This window comes from Lacerta agilis, chromosome 8 (genome assembly GCF_009819535.1).
Source record: "Lacerta agilis isolate rLacAgi1 chromosome 8, rLacAgi1.pri, whole genome shotgun sequence".
NCBI classification, from domain to species: Eukaryota; Metazoa; Chordata; class Lepidosauria; order Squamata; family Lacertidae; genus Lacerta; species Lacerta agilis.
The window spans coordinates 12,271,224-12,290,188 of record NC_046319.1 but is presented as its reverse complement, the minus strand read 5'-3'; the positions used below and the strand labels follow the sequence as shown (position 1 = coordinate 12,290,188).

The following is an 18,965-nucleotide window of genomic DNA, read 5'->3' as shown; positions in this document are numbered from 1 at the left end:
CAAAACTTGCTGGGAGAATAAGAAATCAAGATTAATTTTTTTTTATAAAAGAATGGAAATGGTTTATTGAATATTTACAAACAAACTGTAAACAGATAAAAACACTGGCAGGATTATTGTAATAACCTGCAGTTTCATAAGAGTATATATTTAAAGAAGATGAATAAATGAGTAAATTAAGTTAACCTGGATATGCAGAAGATATTAAAAATAAATTTAAGGAACCGCAGTAAGCAGGGGAAGGAAGTCAAGTTTTTAAAATGTCAAAATGATGGTAAAATCAGTGGAATGTATAAATCTGAAAAGTATAATTTAAACAGACAAAAATAGAAACAAACAAACAAAAGTTTAAATATAGGAAGCTGCCATTGGTCCACCCAGTTTGCAATTATCAACACTAAATGACATCAGCTTTCCAGGGTTTCATGCCAGGGATTGGACTTGGGAGCTTCTGCGTGCAAAGCAGCTGCTCTAAGATAAAGGAAAAGAAGAAGAAGAAGAAGAAGAAGAAGAAGAAGAAGAAGAAGAAGAGGAGGAGTTTGGATTTGATACCCCACTTTATCACTACCCAAAGGAGTCTCAAAGCGGCTAACAATCTCCTTTCCCTTCTTCCCCCACAACAAACACTCTGTGAGGTGAGTGGGGCTGAGAGACTTCAGAGAAGTGTGACTAGCCCAAGGTCACCCAGCAGCTGCATGTGGAGGAGCGGAGGCGCGAACCCGGTTCACCAGATTACGAGTCTACCGCTCTGTCTTAACCACTACACCACACTGCCTCTCTCTCAAGAAGCTGCCTAACACTGAATCTCAGTCCATTGGTCTACCTAGCTCAGTATTCTCTACACTGACAGGCAGCAGCTCTCCAGGGTTTTAAATGGGGGCATTCTTGCCTCTACCAGGCAGGGGTGGTGACTAGGATGGTGATAAGTAGGGGCAGTAAGGGCAAGTGATGGTTTAGTTCAGGGCTGGGGAAGCTGTAGCCCTCCAGTTTGTTGCTACCTTTGAAAATGACCCGGAAACTACAACTAATCCAGAATGCGGCAGCTAGACTGGTGACTGGGAGCGGCTGCCAGGACCTTATAACACTGGTCCTGAAAGGCCTACATTGGCTTCCAGTACGTTTCCGAGCGCAATTCAAAGTGTTGAAGTGTTAAAATGACTGTAAAATTATTGAAATGTGTAAAACTGAAAAACATAAATAATAATAAAAAATACAGTATATCATAGCATCCAACATGATAATGATAATGATAATGATAATATTTACACCCAGCCCATCTGACTGGGTCATGCCAGCGACTCTGAGAGGCTTCTAACATAAATAAAACACAATAAAACATAAAACATAAAAAACATTCCCTATACAGGGCTGCCTTCATATGTCTTCTAAAGATTGTATAGTTACTTATCTCCTTAGCTCAGGGGTCACATAACTCCATACATGCCAACATTTCTCCAATGAAAATAGGGTTGTCCTAAGGAAAGGCAGGCATTCCGGGATCAAACCAGGAACCAGGACGGCTTCTGTAAATCCGGGACTGTCCCTGGAAAATAGGGACACTTGGAGGGTCTGACATATGAGAATTGCCTTTGAGGATCAGGGATCTGGGGCCCTAAGATGTTAATGGAGCCCCAACTCCCATCAGCACAAGGCAGCACTATCAAGTCTTCTTCTTCTTCTTCTTCTTCTTCTTCTTCTTCTTCTTCTTCGATCACGTAACTGATGAGTTGCGGTCTTTGATATTCATTGTGTTTGTTTCAGGGATGGGAAACCTCTGCCCCTCCAGATATTGTTTGACCCCCCCCCAGCTGCCTTGACCCCCATCCAGCATGGCCAATAGTAAAAGTAAATGTGCTCTTTGGTCCAGCAACTTTCAGAAAGGCTCCCAGGTTCTTGTTTATTTGTTGCTGTTTGTTTTAAATTGGTCTACCACCCACATCAAATTGGAACTTCAAGGTGGTTTTACACAAATGGAAAAAAGAACTGTTTGACAATGATACAGAAATATACCCCCAAAAGCAGCAGATAAAAGCATGATTGCAGATTTAGAATCCTATCACATTTGGCTGTGGGAGATGCGCCAACTGCAATTTGAAGACTCAATTAAGAAGACAATTTTGGACACTTTTGCAGAGTTATTTATGTATAATGCGCAGCTTTTGACATGACACTCTCTCCTCTCCTTGTGCTATTTCTATAGCTGAGTAATATTTTTTTACTGGTGATGAGGTTATTAAGGCTATAATCTAGTATATATTGCCATTGCCCTCAGCAGGATTTTTATTGGGTTCTACTGAGGATACTGTACCTGGGAGACATCAAAGATTTGGAGTTTTAGTCCTGGGGTTGATGGGAGTTGTAGTCCAGCAACATCTGGAGGGCCAACTGTTTCTGCATCCCTGATTTAAAACATGGTTTGTCCCCCGGGCCTACGAAACAAACCATGGCTTGTTTCTCCAAAGTTTGCTTTGTTTTCCAGCTGTTCTTGCCTCATTCCTTATTAGTTTGGTGAGTGTCTGAGGCAGGATGGTGAGGCACACCACAGTTAAAAATGGGTATTAGGTTCACGTGAGTCCTAATTAAAATAACCCAAGGCTCATAAGCCAGAAACAAACCATGGTTTCAGATTGTTGTTTGTCAGCAGGAAACAACCCTTGCTTAAGCTGCTGGGCAATGTTCATACATAATGCTAAGCTACATTCGAATGCACTGCGGTTTGATAAGCTATGGTCTTGCATTAGAATAATAGAATTGCAGAGTTGGAAGGGACAGAACTACTTGAAAATGATTTTCAGTTGGTATTTAACTCTGAGTAGGCTTGCTAAGATGTATAAGATTGAATCAGATCAGTACTGGAGATGCAAAGAGGTGGAGGGAATGTTCCTTCATATGTGGTGGAGCTGAAAAGGCATAATAATAATAATAATAATAATAATAATAATAATAATAATAATAATTTATTATTTATACCCCGCCCATCTGGCCGGGTCTCCCCAGCCACTCTGGGCGGCCTCCAACAAATACCAAAATACAAGTCACAGTTTAAAAACTTCCCTAAACAGGGCTGCCTTTAGGAATTTTCTGAATGTCAGGTAGTTGTTTATTCCCTTGACTTCTGATGGGAGGGCGTTCCACAGGGCGGGCGCCACTACCGAGAAGGTTAAAAGAATATTGAGAAATACAATGGTACCTTGGGTTACAAATGCTTCGGGTTACAAACACTTCAGGTTACAGACTCCGCTAACCCGGAAGTAGTACCTCGGGTTAAGAACTTTACCTCAGGATGAGAACAGAAATTGTGCGGCGGCGGCTAAAGTGGTACCTCAGGTTAAGAACAGTTTCAGGTTAAGAATGGACCTCCAGAACGAATTAAGTTCTTAACCAGAGGTACCACTGTAATCCATAATGAACTGGGGAAAAAAATGTTTAAAAGTACAGTGGTACCTTGGTTTATGAACTTAATCCGTTCCGGAAGTCCATTCTTAAACCAAAGCCATTCTTAAACCAAAGGCGCACTTTCCCGCCACCAGTGCCCTTCTAGATGGAATATGTGCAGCTTGTGAACCTAACATATAGAATAAGAGAAGGGGGAGAACATAGGTTTAGAGAAGATTGGAAAACCTTTATTGAATATATTGGGGGGGGGGATTGTGTACATTTGAAAACATTGGCAGCATTAAGATAAATTCAACAATGTAAACAAGTTTTGATGGCTGTAATAATGGAATACTGAATGGTTTACTTTATGTAAAATATGCAGGGATTTATGATATGTAAAATGAACCATGGAAAGGGAAGAAGGGAAGTCATTGAGATTTTAAGATTGCTTAAATTAGTATTTTAAATTGTAAAACAGAAAATTTAAGTATGTGTGTGTGTGTAAAAAGATTATCTAGTCCAGCCCCCTGCATTGCAGGAATATGTAGCTGTCCCATACAGGGATCGAACCTGCAACCTAGGAGTTATCAGCCCCACGCTCTAACCAACTCAGCTATCCAGTTATGTGCGAACCATTACTTCCAACCTATTAAGCTCACACCCTTTTCTCTTTCCTATTGGCCTCCAGGTGTCAAGGATGGACGCTGAGGATGACATGTTGTTGCAAGATGCTTGGGTGAATGAGGAAGAGGAGGTAACCGCCGGCCCCTGCAAGAGAACTGAAGGGCTCCAGCTCTGTGGGAAGTGCCAGTGGAATCCCAGGCAATGGACTCCGGCCACAGCTGTGCCTACCTCTAGTTTTTGGAATGCCGTGGGTTGGATCTTCACCAACCCCTACTCAGCCAGCCTCATCCTCTTCTTGGGCTGTGCCATCCCAACCACCCTAGCCATTGTCATGTTCCTGCACTACCCAGCTCTGGACATCGACATCTCATACAACGCCTTCGAGATCCGCAACCATGAGTCCTCACAGCGCTTTGACGCCCTGGCCTCGGCCCTCAAGTCCCAGTTCGGCTCCTGGGGCCGCAACCGCCGGGACTTGACGGACTTCAACTCAGAGACTTTGCAGAAGCTGATCTTCGAGCAGCTGCAGCACCTTCACCGCAATGCCTCGCGGCCGGCTGGCACAGCCAGGCGGAAGCGCAGCAGCCTAAACCAAGAGAGGACTAGCCCTTCCCCGAGGGTCGGGTCAGCCAACCAAACCTCCCGCCAGCCACGGAGCGCCCTGTCCCACTGGGAATACTCAAATGCGGTTGTGAGCACCAACACACAAACCCATGCGCACTGGCGGATCGAGCTCATTTTCCTGGCCCGTGGAGATGCTGAGAACAACATCTTCACCTCTGAGCGCCTGGTCACCATCCACGAGATTGAGCGCAAAATCATGGACCACCCTCACTTCCGGGACTTCTGCTGGAAGCCCCATGAGGTCCTCAAGGATCTCCCGCTGGGTTCCTACTCCTACTGTTCCCCTCCTAGTTCTCTCATGACTTACTTCTTTCCCACGGAGAGGGGTGGGAAGATCTACTACGATGGCCTAGGGCAGGATCTGGCTGACATTCAAGGTGAGAATTGTTGGGTCAGGGCCCCGGCCCAACCATTGGGGCAGGGGCGTCGCTGGGGAGGGGCGCTAGGGGCGGTACGCCCCCAGTGACAGGGTGAGCGGCGGGGGGTAGGGGTGACAAGCGGCGGCCCCTCCCGCCACTCCCACGCGCCGCCGCTCCCTCCGTCACCCCGGGAGCAGCGGCGCTGCACGGACGGGGTGCTCGCTCGGCCGAGTGAGCACCCCGTCCGTGCGGAGCTGCTCCTCCGGGGTGACCGGTGGTGCGTGGGGGGTGGGAGGGGCCGCAGCGTGTCACCCCCGCGCGCCGCCGCTCGCTCCATCGCCCTGGGAGCAGCAGCGCACAGTGTGTGCGGTGCTGCTGCTCCCAGGGCGACGGAGCGAGCGGCGGCGCGTGGGGTGGCGGGCGGCGGCCCCTCCCACCGCTCCCACGCGCCGCTGCTCCCTCCGTCACCCCTGGAGCAGCGGCGCTGCACGGACGGGGCGCTCACTTGAGCGCCCCATTCGTGCGGCGCTGCTCCTCCCGGGGTGACCGGTGGTGCGTGGGGAGTGGTGGGAGGGGCCGCCGCGTGCCGCCGCCGCTCGCTCCGTCACCGTGGGAGCAGCAGCGCACAGTGTGTGCGGTGCTGCTGCTCCCGGGGCGACGGAGCGAGCAGCGGCGCATGGGGTGGCGGGCGGCGGCCCCTTCCGCCATTCCCACGCGCCGCCGCTCCGCTCCCTGCCCGCTGGGCTCAGGGAGCGGAGCCCGGGGGAAAGGACAGGGGCAGGCCAGCTGGCCCAACCCCTCTCCTTTCCCTGGGACGGCTCCGCTCACGGAGCGCAGCGGGAGAGGGGGCAGGCCAACTGGCCCGCGCGGAGGCGTTGTTCCGTGCGCATGCGTCATGACGTCATGCGCACGGAGCGACGCCCCGCCCCCATGGGTGCCGCTGGGCTTGCCGCCCCCAGCAGCCCAGCGGTTAGCTACGCGCCTGCATTGGGGAGACAAAATGCTTTGCTTTGAGATATCAGGCCAGTTGTTGGTGCTCTTGGGATCTCAAATGGCCTTGCAAATAAGTTCATAACAGCTCGCCCGGCTATAGGTTCCTGCTGTGCTTATGCCCTGATTAAAATCTTTCTTGGTTTCCTGGTGAGGAAACTGTGCTACTCCAAGTGACTGTGTTCTGCCACTTGGTGTCACTATAATGCACTTGGCACAGCTAGCATATCTCTCTTGCTCCCTGCAAACACAAGGGCTTGATTTTTGCCCTAACCTTTACAGCAGGGGGTGGGGGAACATCTGTGGCCCTCCAGATGTTGTTGGACTCTACCAGCCCCAGCATCAATGAGGGAGCCTGTTGTGGGGGCACCTGGTTGTGCCCCCTCAGAAATGTGTGCCTGGCACCATAAGACCCCTGGAAGCTACACTAAACCAAACCAGAGCATTGGTTCAATATTGTCTACACTGACTGGCAGGGGCTCTGGGGACAGGTCTCTTTCCCAAACCTACCTGGAGTTGCCAGAGACCTTCTGTTCTACCCCTGAGCCCTTCCCCTCCCCAGGGTCTCATACAGAAGCATCCTCCATCACTTGCCACTTGGTCCTTTTAACTGGACATGGCAGGGGCTGAACCCAAGACCCTCCAGCATGCAATGCTGGTGCTCTAAAACTGAGCCATGGTCTCCCTCTGAACATCTGGTCTCTCTCTACCTGCCCCAAGGTTCCCTGGAGCTTGCAATGACCCACCCAGAATTCTACTGGTATGTGGATGAGGGTCTGTCAGTGGAGAACCGGAAGAGCTCCCTCTTGCGCAGTGAGATCCTCTTTGGTGCTCCGCTGCCCAGCTACTACTCGGTGGAGGACCGGTGGGAAGAACAGCGGAGGAAGTTCCAGAGCTTCGTGGTCACCTACGTGGCTTTGCTGGCCAAACAATCCACCAGGTGAGCAAGGAAGGTATTTCGCCCGCGAGTGCAAAGCACTTCCAAGGTTTCCCCAACCCACTCTGCTTTTTTTGGCCGGAAGGAACCAGTATACCTAAAGGAGTGTCTCCCCCCCCCCAATCGTTCAACCCAGACACTGAGGTCCAGCTTCGAGGGCCTTCTGGCAGTTCCCTCACTGTGAGAAGCGAGGTTACAGGGAACCAGGCAGAGGGCCTTCTTGGTAGTGGCGCCCACCCTGTGGAACGCCCTCCCACCAGATGTCAAGGAAATAAACAGCTATCTGACTTATAGAAGACATCTGAAGGCAGCCCTGTTTAGGGAAGTTTTTAGTGTCTGATGTTTTATTTTGTTTTTAATATTCTGTTGGGAGCCGCCCAGTGTGGCTAGGGAAACCCAGCCAGATGGGCAGGGTATAAATAAATGATGATGATGATGATGCAGCCCTTTGTCTGATAGAGGAGGGTCCATTAAGTCTTCGGAGTTCAAAAAGTGAAGTGTCTAGTCCTCATGGAGACATACAGACTCCAGATTTAAGGACACAGAGCCTCTCCTGTGGGTGTTCTTGAGATGAGCCTGTTTTGACTTTCTGAGAGTAGCAGGCAGTGTTAGCTGCTCCATTAGGGAGGGTGCCAGCCACCCTTGCTTTTGAGGTCCTTTTCTCTCTGGACAGAGTAGACCACTCATCTTGCCCACCTCCTGCCCCATCAGGATGAGCCCTGCCTTTTGGCAGCTGCTGGAAGGTGGGCAGAATGACCCTAGACCAGGCATAGGGAACCTTCGTCACGATGCATGTGCGCTACGGAGCAATGCCCCGTCCCTGGGGGGTGCTGCTGCACTTGCTGCTCCTGGCATCCAAGCGGCTCGGTTTGGCACTGCCTGGGTGCATGCAGCCTGTTTGGGGAGAGGTACATAAACAAGGGGAGGGGATGCAGCCCCCTGTTGCTACAACTGCTGCATAGAGCTCAGACCTGGGAATAGCTGTTCTGTGAGTGGCTATTTGGAGCCGTAGAACTCCAAAGTGTCTGCTTTTGACAATGAACAGCTAACTATCTGCTGTGGGCATTCCTTTGGCTGGGGAGTGCCTTTGACAGTTGCCTCTGACTAGGGAGAAAGAGCAATGTCATCATGGGTAGCAGCCATGGAGGGCAGTGGGAACAAACACAACAGTTGAGAGGCAGATATCCTCAAACCTGCTGGCTCAGTGTGGCCCTCCAGGGTTCTCTGTCTGGCCCGCAGGACTCTCCCCAGCCATACCTCTCACTGGCCCTCTTTTGGCCCTTCCTCGGGGGCTTTTGGGTGGCTGGGATGCACCCTTGAACTCCGCTAATGCTTCTTGCTTCCATGAATGGAGGATCGAGAGGGATGGAGGAAAGAGGATTGAGGCTGGGCACAGTGCTTGAGGCAGGTTTGGCAAGGGAACAGGCAAGGGAATCGGCTCTTCTCTCTCCCCTGCTCTCCTGCCGTTCAGACTTTATCAGCTCTCTCATTTTAATTATCTGAGATTAGCTTTGCTTGAGGACTCTTTTTGCAGGCGAGCTGGGCAATCGGTGTGTGTGTGTGTGTGTGTGTGTATCACAGCTCTCGACGTCGGCCACTCCATCTCCTGAATCCTCTCACTTATTTTCCTCCTGCCTCCCCCGTGCGGTTTAATATAATGAAAACACCAATTAGGATTCCAGGTGGGATCCATGGCTTTGGGAGTCAGCAAGCTAAGCTCCAGAGGGAAGTGGGGAAAAGAAGCAATAAGGCTCTTCTCTTGCTCTCAGCAGTCGCTCTCTTGAGAGTGCAATCCTGCTGCTCTCAGCTGGGGAGGGATGCTCTCTGCCACGGGCGGAAGGCAGAGAGGGCCGGCAGGGAGCGGAGATAGAGCCATCGACAGAAATCCTTGCTGGGTTCTCCAAGGGCAACATTGAGACTTGAGGAGGGAGAGGAAGCCGGGGAGGGCAACTACTGCACTGGGCTGGGTGTAAGTTGGAAGGCTCAGGAGCTGGGGGCCGGCTGAGAACCAACTGAGGTTGGTGGGGCAGTTTTTAATAAAGAAATAAAAATAGAGTAGGTTGGTGGGGTTGGCTGAAGGCAGACATGAGATGGGAGAGGCAGTGCTCCATTTGCCACAAGGGGGGGGCAACCTCCCACAGGTTTTCTCTTGCTAACTGAGATCTTCCTCTGACCCACCAGTCAAGGGTTAGCTGCGGGAGGTAGAGAAATGGGCGAGCGAGAGCAACACGGCCCCAATTTCTAGCACTTGTAGGCTGACTAGAGATGAAGATGTGGGGTTGGTATAAGGAAAAGCTGCTCCCTTTCCCTTATGGGGTATTCCAGAGCCCGTATAGAGTCCTTGAGGGTTCCCTATCGGTAAGAGGAAACAACAGAGGCCAACCAGAGTATATTTGAGAAGCAAAGTGGCTAATAAGCCTGATCTTTATTCAAGGAACTGTTGCAACAGGGTCCTCACTCACCACACGCAGGAAGGAGGAGAACCCTGAACAATGGCGCGCAAGCCCTTATGTGCACTTTTGAAATTGACCACCCTGTAGCCCAAGGACCCCCCCCCCCCCCCAAAAAAAACCCATCATGCATATGTCACAGAAGGAGGTGGTCTCCAGCAGAAATCTTGCCTGCCAGGATACCTGACAATGGTCACTGATGCATTACCTGGGCAGTCTGGCTAATCTTTTGTGATGGGTCAATACTTTTGTTCCTGAGTCTAGGTCACAGGTTCACCCTATTCATACACAAATACGCACTTGAGACAGGATTTGCAAGCGAAAAGGCAATGAGAAGGCTTTCCCCATTTGCCCCCCCCCCTTACTAAAGAGGAATATTTGAGGTCATTGGGAGAGTCAAAATGGCTTCAGGATTGCTCTCCCGCCCTATTTCAGGCACATGGTTCGTATGTTTAGATATGTGTGCATTTATGAATATATCTTCAAAAGTGAAGATGATGATCATAACTCTCCCCCGGCCCTGGGTTTCTTCCTAGCAAAGTCCAGGTGCTGTATGGTGGGACGGATTTGTTTGACTATGAAGTGAGGAAGACGTTCAACAATGACATGTTGCTGGCTTTCATCAGCAGCAGCTGCATTGCAGTGTTGGTCTACATCCTGGCTTCCTGCTCAGGTAAGCTATGTCGGGGGCAAGGATAACCTAGAACACAAGGAGAGCCCTGCTGGATTAAGCCAATGACTCAGCTCATCCACAAGCAGGACCCCGGGGCTCCAGAGCACTTTCTCCTTTCCTGTGGCATAGCCAGCATACCTGGTAGCCATTAGTAGTCTTCTCCTGCATGAATTTGCCCAGTCCCAGAACAACACCGTGGAACGATGGTCTGTATAGCCAATGGTCAGAGACGATGGGACCTGTAAAGGTAAAGGGTAAAGGAACCCCTGACCATTAGGTTCAGTCACGGACGACTCTGGGGTTATGGTCTCATCTCACTTTACTGGCCGACGGAGCCAGCACACAGCTTCCGGGTCATGCGGCCAGCATGACTAAGCCGCTTCTAGTGAAACCAGAGCGGCACACAGAAACGCTGTTTATCTTCCCACCAGAGCGGTGCCTATTTATCTACTTGCACTTTGACGTGCTTTCAAACTGCTAGGTTGGCAGGAGCTGGGATCGATTAACGGGAGCTCACCCCATCGTGGGGATTCGAACCGCCAACCTTCTGATCGGCAAGCCCTAGGCTCTGTGGTTTAGACCACAGCGCCACCCACATCCCTGATGGGACTTGTAGTTTTGACTTAATACACCCGCCTCCTCCACTGGGCCGGTGATGTGTCCACTGCTCCAAGTTCTGATGGTGACACATTCTTAAACCCAGAGAGAGCCTCAGCAATTGTATGGTCAATCTATCCGGAAGATAAATTGTATATCAAGGAGTTAGTGATCTGACATTGGTTGCCCTTCCTGCCCCTGTTCCTTCCCCCTCTCCTTGTCTCTTAATTTCTTTGATGGCATGAGAACAGCCTATAATGTCCTAATCAGTTAGGAGGAAGAGACAGTGATGAGTACCTTCTTTGATGTTGGACATTGTTTTGAGAAACTGAAGCATTGGGGGAGGAGGTGGCTAATGAATAATCTGCAAGTAGCCAGTAATGAAAGGCAAGCCATAGGCTAGCTATCTACCTATCTATAAATTGAATGGTTTGGGCACAGTTTCTAAGAAGCTGTTGCGCGGACTGATCGGCCGCAGGGCCGTGCAAACTAAAGGCTACCTGGGGGAGTCACTTTGCCACTTCTTGAGGGCTTCCAAGTGGCAGATTGAAGTGCTTGCTTGGTGTGTATATATTGCTTGCTCTTTAGAATAAAATATTTAATCTTCTCACTCACTTGTGTTTTGTATTGCTTCTGAATCTAATTTCAAAGGAACCACCTTGCATTTGGCAAGACAGCAATCAGGAGACCATCTCCTAACATGAGCTTCTGTGGATGAAGCTGGCAATTTCTGGACTGTTAACCAGCAACTGGGGAGACAGAGAAACGCTTGGCCAGCAGCTGTAACAATATAGTTCCCCATCACCTCAGATACAAGGCTTTCCAGCTGTGTGTCTGTTCACAAAACCAACTGTGACACTTGTGGGCATGCATGTGTGAATCCGCTTTTGGGGCGTTCCCTCTGCAAGGTGGTTTGCTTGATCTTTCTGTCTCTCTTCCTCCTCTTCCAGTGTTCCTCTCATTCTTTGGGATCGCTAGCATCGGGCTCAGTTGCCTTGTGGCGCTTTTCCTCTACCATGTCGTCTTTGGGATCCAGTACCTAGGAATCCTGAACGGAGTGGCTGCTTTTGTGATTGTGGGGATTGGTAAGTGCCCTAAACCTACCCAGATATCAAAAATCAGGCTGTGGCTCAATAGCGGAGCATTTCCAGTGCATGGAGAAGGTCCCGGGTTCAATCCTCAGGATCCCCTTGCCTGAAACCCTAGAGAGCTGCTGCCAGTCAGTGTAGACCATACTGGGTTAGATGGACCAATTTGCCTGACTCAGGATAAGGCAGCTTCATATGTCCCAGTGTCTTAAGAGGATGGCTGTAGGTCACTGGCAGAGCACCTGCTTTTCATTCAGAAGGTCCCATGTTCAACCCCCAGCTTCTTCAGGTAGGGTTGGGAAAGACCCCTGCCAGAAGAGCAGCTGCCAGTCAGTGTGGACAGTACTGAACTAGATGGACCCAAGGGTCTAACTTGGCATAAGGTCACTCAACTCAGGACCTGGGCAACAGCTCACTTGGGAGATAAACATTCATAGTGGGGTAGGAGGTGGTTTTAATATTGTGGAGCCTGACATCAACTGAAGACCGTGCTGGTTGATTCTGAGCAGGTTCTGATTGATCCCTTCTTCTCTGTGTGATCTCAGGTGTGGACGACGTGTTTGTTTTCATAAACACCTACCGGCAGGCCACACACTTGAAAGACCTCCACCTCCGCATGGTCCACACCATCCAGACAGCTGGCAAAGCCACCTTCTTTACCTCCTTGACCACAGCTGCGGCGTACGCAGCCAACATTTTCTCCCAGGTAAGCATTTTCGGGAGAGCTTTGCTTATAACAAAACTTCCAAGGACCTGGAGCTTGCCCGTGGCATTGCCACAATGAGGAAATAATACAGCACAAGCATCACCGCCCCTCGCATAAAGGATAAAGGCTTAAGGATTTGACGATTAGTCTGAAGTCAACAGCCTGTGTTTTGTTCAGGCTGCTGCTTTCCTTTCGGTTCTTTTCTTCATCTAGCTCCCCTGCAAATGCACTGAGGCGTTGGTCTGCCTCCTCAGTTCTGGCACATTGAAAATGAGCTCCGTTCTCCCCCGCCCTCCTTTTCATCTCCAGATTCCCCCAGTTCTGCCTTTCCTTTCCCTCTCCTCTGCCTACCTGCTTTCCCTCGCCAGATCCTTCTAATCTCTTTCTTCCTTAACTTTTCTCTCTCCTCCCCGGCCCCCTTTTCCCTTTCCAGATCCTTTGCATCAAGCCTTTCCCCTTTCCCTCTCCACTAGATCCAATGTCTACTGCAGGGGTTGGCGCCTGGGCTGGTTCACTCCAGTGGAGATTCCTCCGTGGGCCGGATCATGTGCAGGCCCGTGATTTCCAGTGTCTGCGCAGATGCAGTTTCTGGCGTCTGAATCTGCACAAATGTGATTTTCAGCATCTGTGCGTGCGCAGACACAATTTCTGGCGCCATGGAAGCAAGTCCCCACACCATGCTGGGACTCACCGAGCGGGTGGCTGGGTTCGGGGGCCAGTTAAACGACCCCCATGGGCCATGTGTGGCCCATGGGCCTTAGGTTGCTGACCCCTACTGTGTCCTTTTACCAAAACAAACAAACAAACCATCCCTTCTATTCTCCTCCCCTCCCTTTCTTCCTTGCTTCGGTGTGAGATGATTTCTCTCTCTCTCTCTCTCTCTCTCTCTCTCTCTCTCTCTCTGTGTGTGTGTGTGTGCACATGAGAGAGAGAGTGAGAGAGATGAGTGACCCTTAACCCAGTGTTTTTCAACCACTGTTCCGCGGCACACTAGTGTGCCGCGAGATGTTGCCTGGTGTGCCGTGGGAAAAATTGAAAAATTCAAGAGAATTACTTTATATATAGTCAATATAGGCACAGAGTTAATTTTTTTAACATTTTCTAATGGTGGTGTGCCTCGTGATTTTTTTCATGAAACAAGTGTGCCTTTGCCCAAAAAAGGTTGAAAAACACTGCCTTAACCAACTATGGCTTTTGGGAAGGTCTTGTTCCTGTCAATTAAGTAGACTCACCCCTAAATGCAAACAGAATTGAAATCCACCTCCATCTCTCCTTTTTCCTGCAGATCCCCGCTGTCCACGATTTTGGCCTCTTCATGTCCCTGATCATTTCCTGCTGCTGGGTGGCAGTCCTCTTTATCATGCCTGCAGCCCTTGGGGTCTGGTCCCTCTACTTGTCGCCCTTGGAGAATGCCTGCCAAGCCAGGTGAAGTTTATTGACTGAGCTGTAATGGGAGGGGGGGGGTAAATGCTTGCAGAGGGGAGCTGGTCGCATGGCTTAATGGCTGAACAATTGTGATATCTGAGAGCCAGTGTGGCATAGTGGTTAGGGTGTGTTGGACTAGGACTTGGGAGACCAGAGTTCAAATCCTCACTCAGGAACGGAGCCATTCGCCGCCTCTCAGCTTAACCCCGTGGAAGAGGCATGGTAACAAAAGGAACCTCAGGTTGGTTTTCACTGAGACCATATAACACGGGTCCTGAAAGACCTACATTGGCTCCCAGTATGTTTCCAAGCACAATTCAAAGTGTTGATGCTGACCTTGAAAGCCCTAAACGGCCTCGGCCCAGTATACCTCAAGGAGTGTCTCCACCCCCATCGTCCAGCCCCAGACACTGAGGTCCAGCTTGGAGGGCCTTCTGGTGGTTCCCTCCCTGCGAGAAGTGAGGTTACAGGGAACTAGGCAGAAGGCCTTCTCAGTACTGGCACCCGCCCTGTGGAAAACCCTCCCATCAGACGTCAAGGAAATAAGCAACTCCCTGACTTTTAGAAGACATCTGAAGGCAGCCCTGTTTAAGGAAGGATTTAATGTTAGATGTTTTATCGTGTTTTTAATATTCTGTTGGGAGCTGCCCAGAGTGGCTGGGAAACCCAGCCAGATGGGCAGGGTATAAATAATAAAGTATTAGTATTAGTACTAGTATTAGTACAGCCATACCTCCGCTTACGTATCCCTCCAGGTACATAAACTTCGGGATATGTAAGCGGCAAACCCGGAAATATATTTCTGGGTTTTTGCTGCGTGTGTGTGCAAAGAAGCGGTCTCTCCAGTTGCGAAAACCTCGGGATCCGTCCGGACGTCCGGAATGAATCCCGTCCACAACCAGAGGTACCACTGTATTAGTATTAGAGCCCTAAGGAAAGCACACCTGTTCAGCCTCAAAAACCTGTCTGAAAAAGAGGATGTAATAATATTGGCCTTCCCTGCAAGGTCGTTGTAAGGCAGGGGTTGGGAGCTGGTGGCACTCCATATGTTTGTCAGGGATTGGTTGGACACAGAGGAGAAACCAGATGGGGAACCACCAAGGGAAAGGAGGCCCAGAAGCCGGGGAGTGGTACTGGGATGATGCTGAGTGGTCAGGTGGAGAAGTCTGGGGAGAGGAGGTGTCGGAAGATGAAGAGGTGGCAGAGCTTAGTGAGCTGGGAGAGTCTGTAGCAGGAAAAGTTCAGACAGAAGCTGAAGCAGAGGAGGAACGGGGTCAAGAGGCAGAGATGAGTCAGGCTGGTGTCTCCCCCTCCTGCTGCAATGAGCTCCCTTCCCTCCTTGTCTCCCAGAACCAGAAGAGGCATGAAAAGGGCAGAGGAGAGGCTGGCTGCCTGCAGGTGTAGTCTTCAATTGCTTGGGGAAAGTCCTGGACGGGAGGGGACTTAGATGGGTGCAGGGAGGCAGGGATTTTTAATCTTGGCAACCTATCCATGTGACAAGACCTACCAGGCTGTGCTTATTAGGCCTGACACTCCATCAAGTTGGTGCAGACCATGTTCTTGCTAATAAAGAGTTAACTCCAATTTGCACAGTGTGATTTGCTGCCGGCTCACCCCAGACAACCGTTGCTGGACTGCAGCTCCTTTCATCCCTGAATAGTGGCACTGCCAGCTGAGGTTGATGAGACCCCCATGGTCAGAGGCAGTGACGCTTCTGAATACAAGTTGTTGGTATCCTCAGGAGGGGAGGGTGCTCTTGGGTTCGAATCCTGCTTGCAGGTTTCCCACAGGCATCTGGTTGGCCACTGTGAGAACAGGATGCTGGACTAGATGGGCTATTGGCCTGATTTAATACTTCTTATGTTCTTAGTTGGAGTCCAACAACATAAGGAAGGCTGTGGGTTCTCCATCCCTGCTTTCCAACTGGCTGGACTCCAGCTCCAATTAGCCCATGCCGGGGAACCTGTGTCGCTTCAGATATTGCTAGACTACAACCTTCCCTCATCCCACTTGGCCCTTGGCCAGGCTGGCTGCAGGCTGGAGGGGTGACTTGAAAGAAGCTGGAGTCCAGCAACACCTCGGGAGCATCACAGATTCCCCATCGGTGCTGCAGGGACCCAGCGAGTATGTGTGCATTTTTGCATGTCTCTTTCTCAAACCCTCTGGCGCAACAGCAGGGGAAATTGTTTGCACATCAAATGCACCTGATGCCCGGCTCTGAGCATGACCCTTTCCCGATCTGCTCGATCTGCCCTTGACAATAACGAACCGCAGGTGCTTTGCAAGGGGGAGAGTGCTCTGTGATGCTCACTCGGCACCTATCCCTCCCTCTCCCGCAGCTGCAGCCAGAAATGCGTGAAGCCGAATGCACTGCACGTTTCAGACGGGCTGTTCATCTCCTCGGAGGCTGCAGGTGGTCCAGGGCCAGGCGGCCTTCCTTACCTGGATGACGACATCCCCTTGCTCAGTGTGGAAGACGAGCCAGGTAGGCAGTCCCTGGGAGGCAGGGCTGAGCTCAGTGTCCTTTTTAAAAAAATCCATACAATACATGATCATACAAAAGAGCTGTAACATAACCGTAACAATGACCGGTTTCCTTCGAAGATTCACTTAGCAGAGTTGCAGATGGGGATACCTACCTAGGATGAAACCTTGCCTCCCTCTTTTTCATACGTAAGGGGGGGGGGAGAAAGTAAAGCTTTCCCACCAGCCTCACAAAACTGTCTGCGGAGAACCTATAGGGACTGCCAGTGTTTTAAGGCCATGTAAAATGATGCCATAAGTGGCTCAGGACCGCAATATCTCAAGGACCTCCTCTTTCCATATGAACCTAACTGGACCCTGAGATCTTCCTCTGAGGCCCTCCTTCCTGTGCCTCCTCCTCAAGAGGTCCAGAGGGTTGCAATGCGAGAACAGGGCCTTCTCTGCAGTGGCTCCCCATTTGTGGAATGCTCTCCCCAGGGAAGTTTGCCTGGTGCCTTCAATATACACCTTTGGGTGCCAGTCAAAAACGTCCCATTTTAACCAGGCCTAGGTCGATCCGATTTATATCCTATTCCCTTTTAAAATGTGTTTTTTTTGTGGGGGTGGGACCTACTGGGTTGTTGTTTTTATTTTTTTTAGGTATTTTGTGGTTTTATATCTTTATTTTATTCTGAGAACCACCCTGAGACCCCTGGGTATAGGGCGGTATATAAATTCTAATCATCATCATCATCATCATCATCTTATTGCTACCGTATTTTTCGCTCCATAAGATGCACTTTTTTCCTCCTAAAAAGTAAGGGGAAATGTCTGTGCATCTTATGGAGCAAATGCATGGTCCCTGGAGCCGAATTGCCTAGGGGCCAAAAGCAGATCGTGCTCTTTTTTTTACAAAGAGAGAAGGGGGTGTTGAAAGGAAGCCGCTGAACAGCTGTTCAGCAAGTGATCGGGAGAGAGATAAGGCTCCCTTTCAAGCCCCGCCCCCTTGCCCAGGCCTCCATTGTTGAATGCAGAGAGAGGCTGTTTGTTTCCCCAGCAACATGTGACTGGCTGATTAGATTATCTGTTTGGAAACTGTAGAAATGGCTGTAGGACTAGAAGCTGCAGAACTGTGAGTTGAACCCCATAAAAATGGGGCTTTTCCTCTTTGAAAAAGAAGCTGCACCACTTTGAGCTGATCCTCAAAAAACAGGACTTTTCCCTTTGCAAAAAAAGCTGCACCACTGAGCTGATCCTCAAAAAACAGGACTTTTCCCTTTGCAAAAAAGCTGCACCACTTTGAGCTGATCATCAAAAAAACAGGGCTTTTCCCTTTGCAAAAAAAGCTGCACCACTGAGCTGATCCTCAAAAAAACAGGGCTTTTCCCTTTGCAAAAGAAGCTACACAACTTTGAGCTGATCCTCAAAAAACAGGGCTTTTCCCTTTGCAAAAGAAGCTGCACCACTTTGAGCTGATCCTCAAAAAACAGGGCTTTCCCCCTTTCCTCCACTAAAAACTAGGTGCATCTTATGTTCAGGTGCGTCTTATGGAATGAAAAATATGGTGCCGGTATATTCTTTGCTCTGTGCAGACTCTGTTGTATTTTTTATTAAGAGAGAGAGAATTCACATGCACAATAAATACAGCAGGACACCTGGCTTGTCAGAAGGACACATGAAAATGATTTGGGGCTGAGATTCCTGCATTGCAGGGTAGTTGAACTAAATGACCCTCAGTGCCCCTTACAATTCTATGATTCCAAAATGCTGAGCTAGATAGATCACTGTCCTGACCCAGCAAGCTCTCCTTATTTCCTTGTTGCTAGTACAGGTATGATTATTTATTACCCATCCTCCCATCATAAGGTCCTTGCAAATTAGTGAAAACAACATGAAGAAATGTGTTATAATTAGGGGAAATGCTTTGCAAAAAATATATATCAATCAATCATTCAATTTATTTGTCTGCTGCCTTTCCGAAGCAAAGCCATGCTGAAGGTGCTTACGACATATAAAAAAACTGCATAACTACAAACACATACCTTCCAACATTTCTCCAACGACAATAGGGACGTCCTAAGGAAAAGTGGGACAATTACGGGTTCAAATCAGAAACCGGGATGGCTTCTGTAAATCCAGGACTGTCCCTGGAAAATAGCTACACTTGGGGGGGGGGGGGGTCTGCAAGCATAGCAAAAGTCAAAAGTATGTAGTGAATATGTATGTATCAGCACTAAAATGCTGAAGAATTTGCATAAGAATTATTCTCTTTTGCTGGAGAAAAGCGTGGAAAATTGAATTTAAGGCTGGAAAAAAATGAGAGATGCAGAGAACTGGGATTGCCAGATTCTTCCATCCCAATAGGTCAGTCTGTAGAGCATGAGACGTAATCTCGGGGTCGTGGGTTTGAGACCCTTATGGGGCAAAAAGATTCCTGCATTGCAGGGGGTTGGACTAGATGACCCTCGGGGTCCCTTCCAACTCTGCAATTCTACCTTTAACCCAGAGAATGGGATGCTGGCCTAGACAGGCCGTTAGCTCGATCCAGCCGGGCTCTCCTTTACGTTTTTATCCCTATGATCTCCCCACCAACCATCCCCTGAAACTCTCAGAGCCGACTTGGGGTACCGGCTTCCTCACCAAGAGCATTT

At 49.7% G+C, this 18,965-nt stretch overlaps 1 protein-coding gene across 2 annotated transcripts in view; it reads left to right on the top strand.

The window, feature by feature from the left end:
* Positions 1-4,075: 4,075 nt before the first annotated feature.
* DISP3 (dispatched RND transporter family member 3) overlaps positions 4,076-18,965 on the top strand; it is a 38,347-nt gene continuing 23,457 nt past the window's right edge. For both annotated transcript variants that reach the window (XM_033159494.1, XM_033159493.1), the window contains exons 1-7: positions 4,076-5,003; positions 6,696-6,915; positions 9,899-10,035; positions 11,583-11,717; positions 12,266-12,426; positions 13,712-13,851; positions 16,191-16,336. In XM_033159494.1, the coding sequence (XP_033015385.1) occupies positions 4,076-5,003; positions 6,696-6,915; positions 9,899-10,035; positions 11,583-11,717; positions 12,266-12,426; positions 13,712-13,851; positions 16,191-16,336 (1,867 nt within the window). The remainder of the gene's footprint in view (positions 5,004-6,695; positions 6,916-9,898; positions 10,036-11,582; positions 11,718-12,265; positions 12,427-13,711; positions 13,852-16,190; positions 16,337-18,965) is intronic.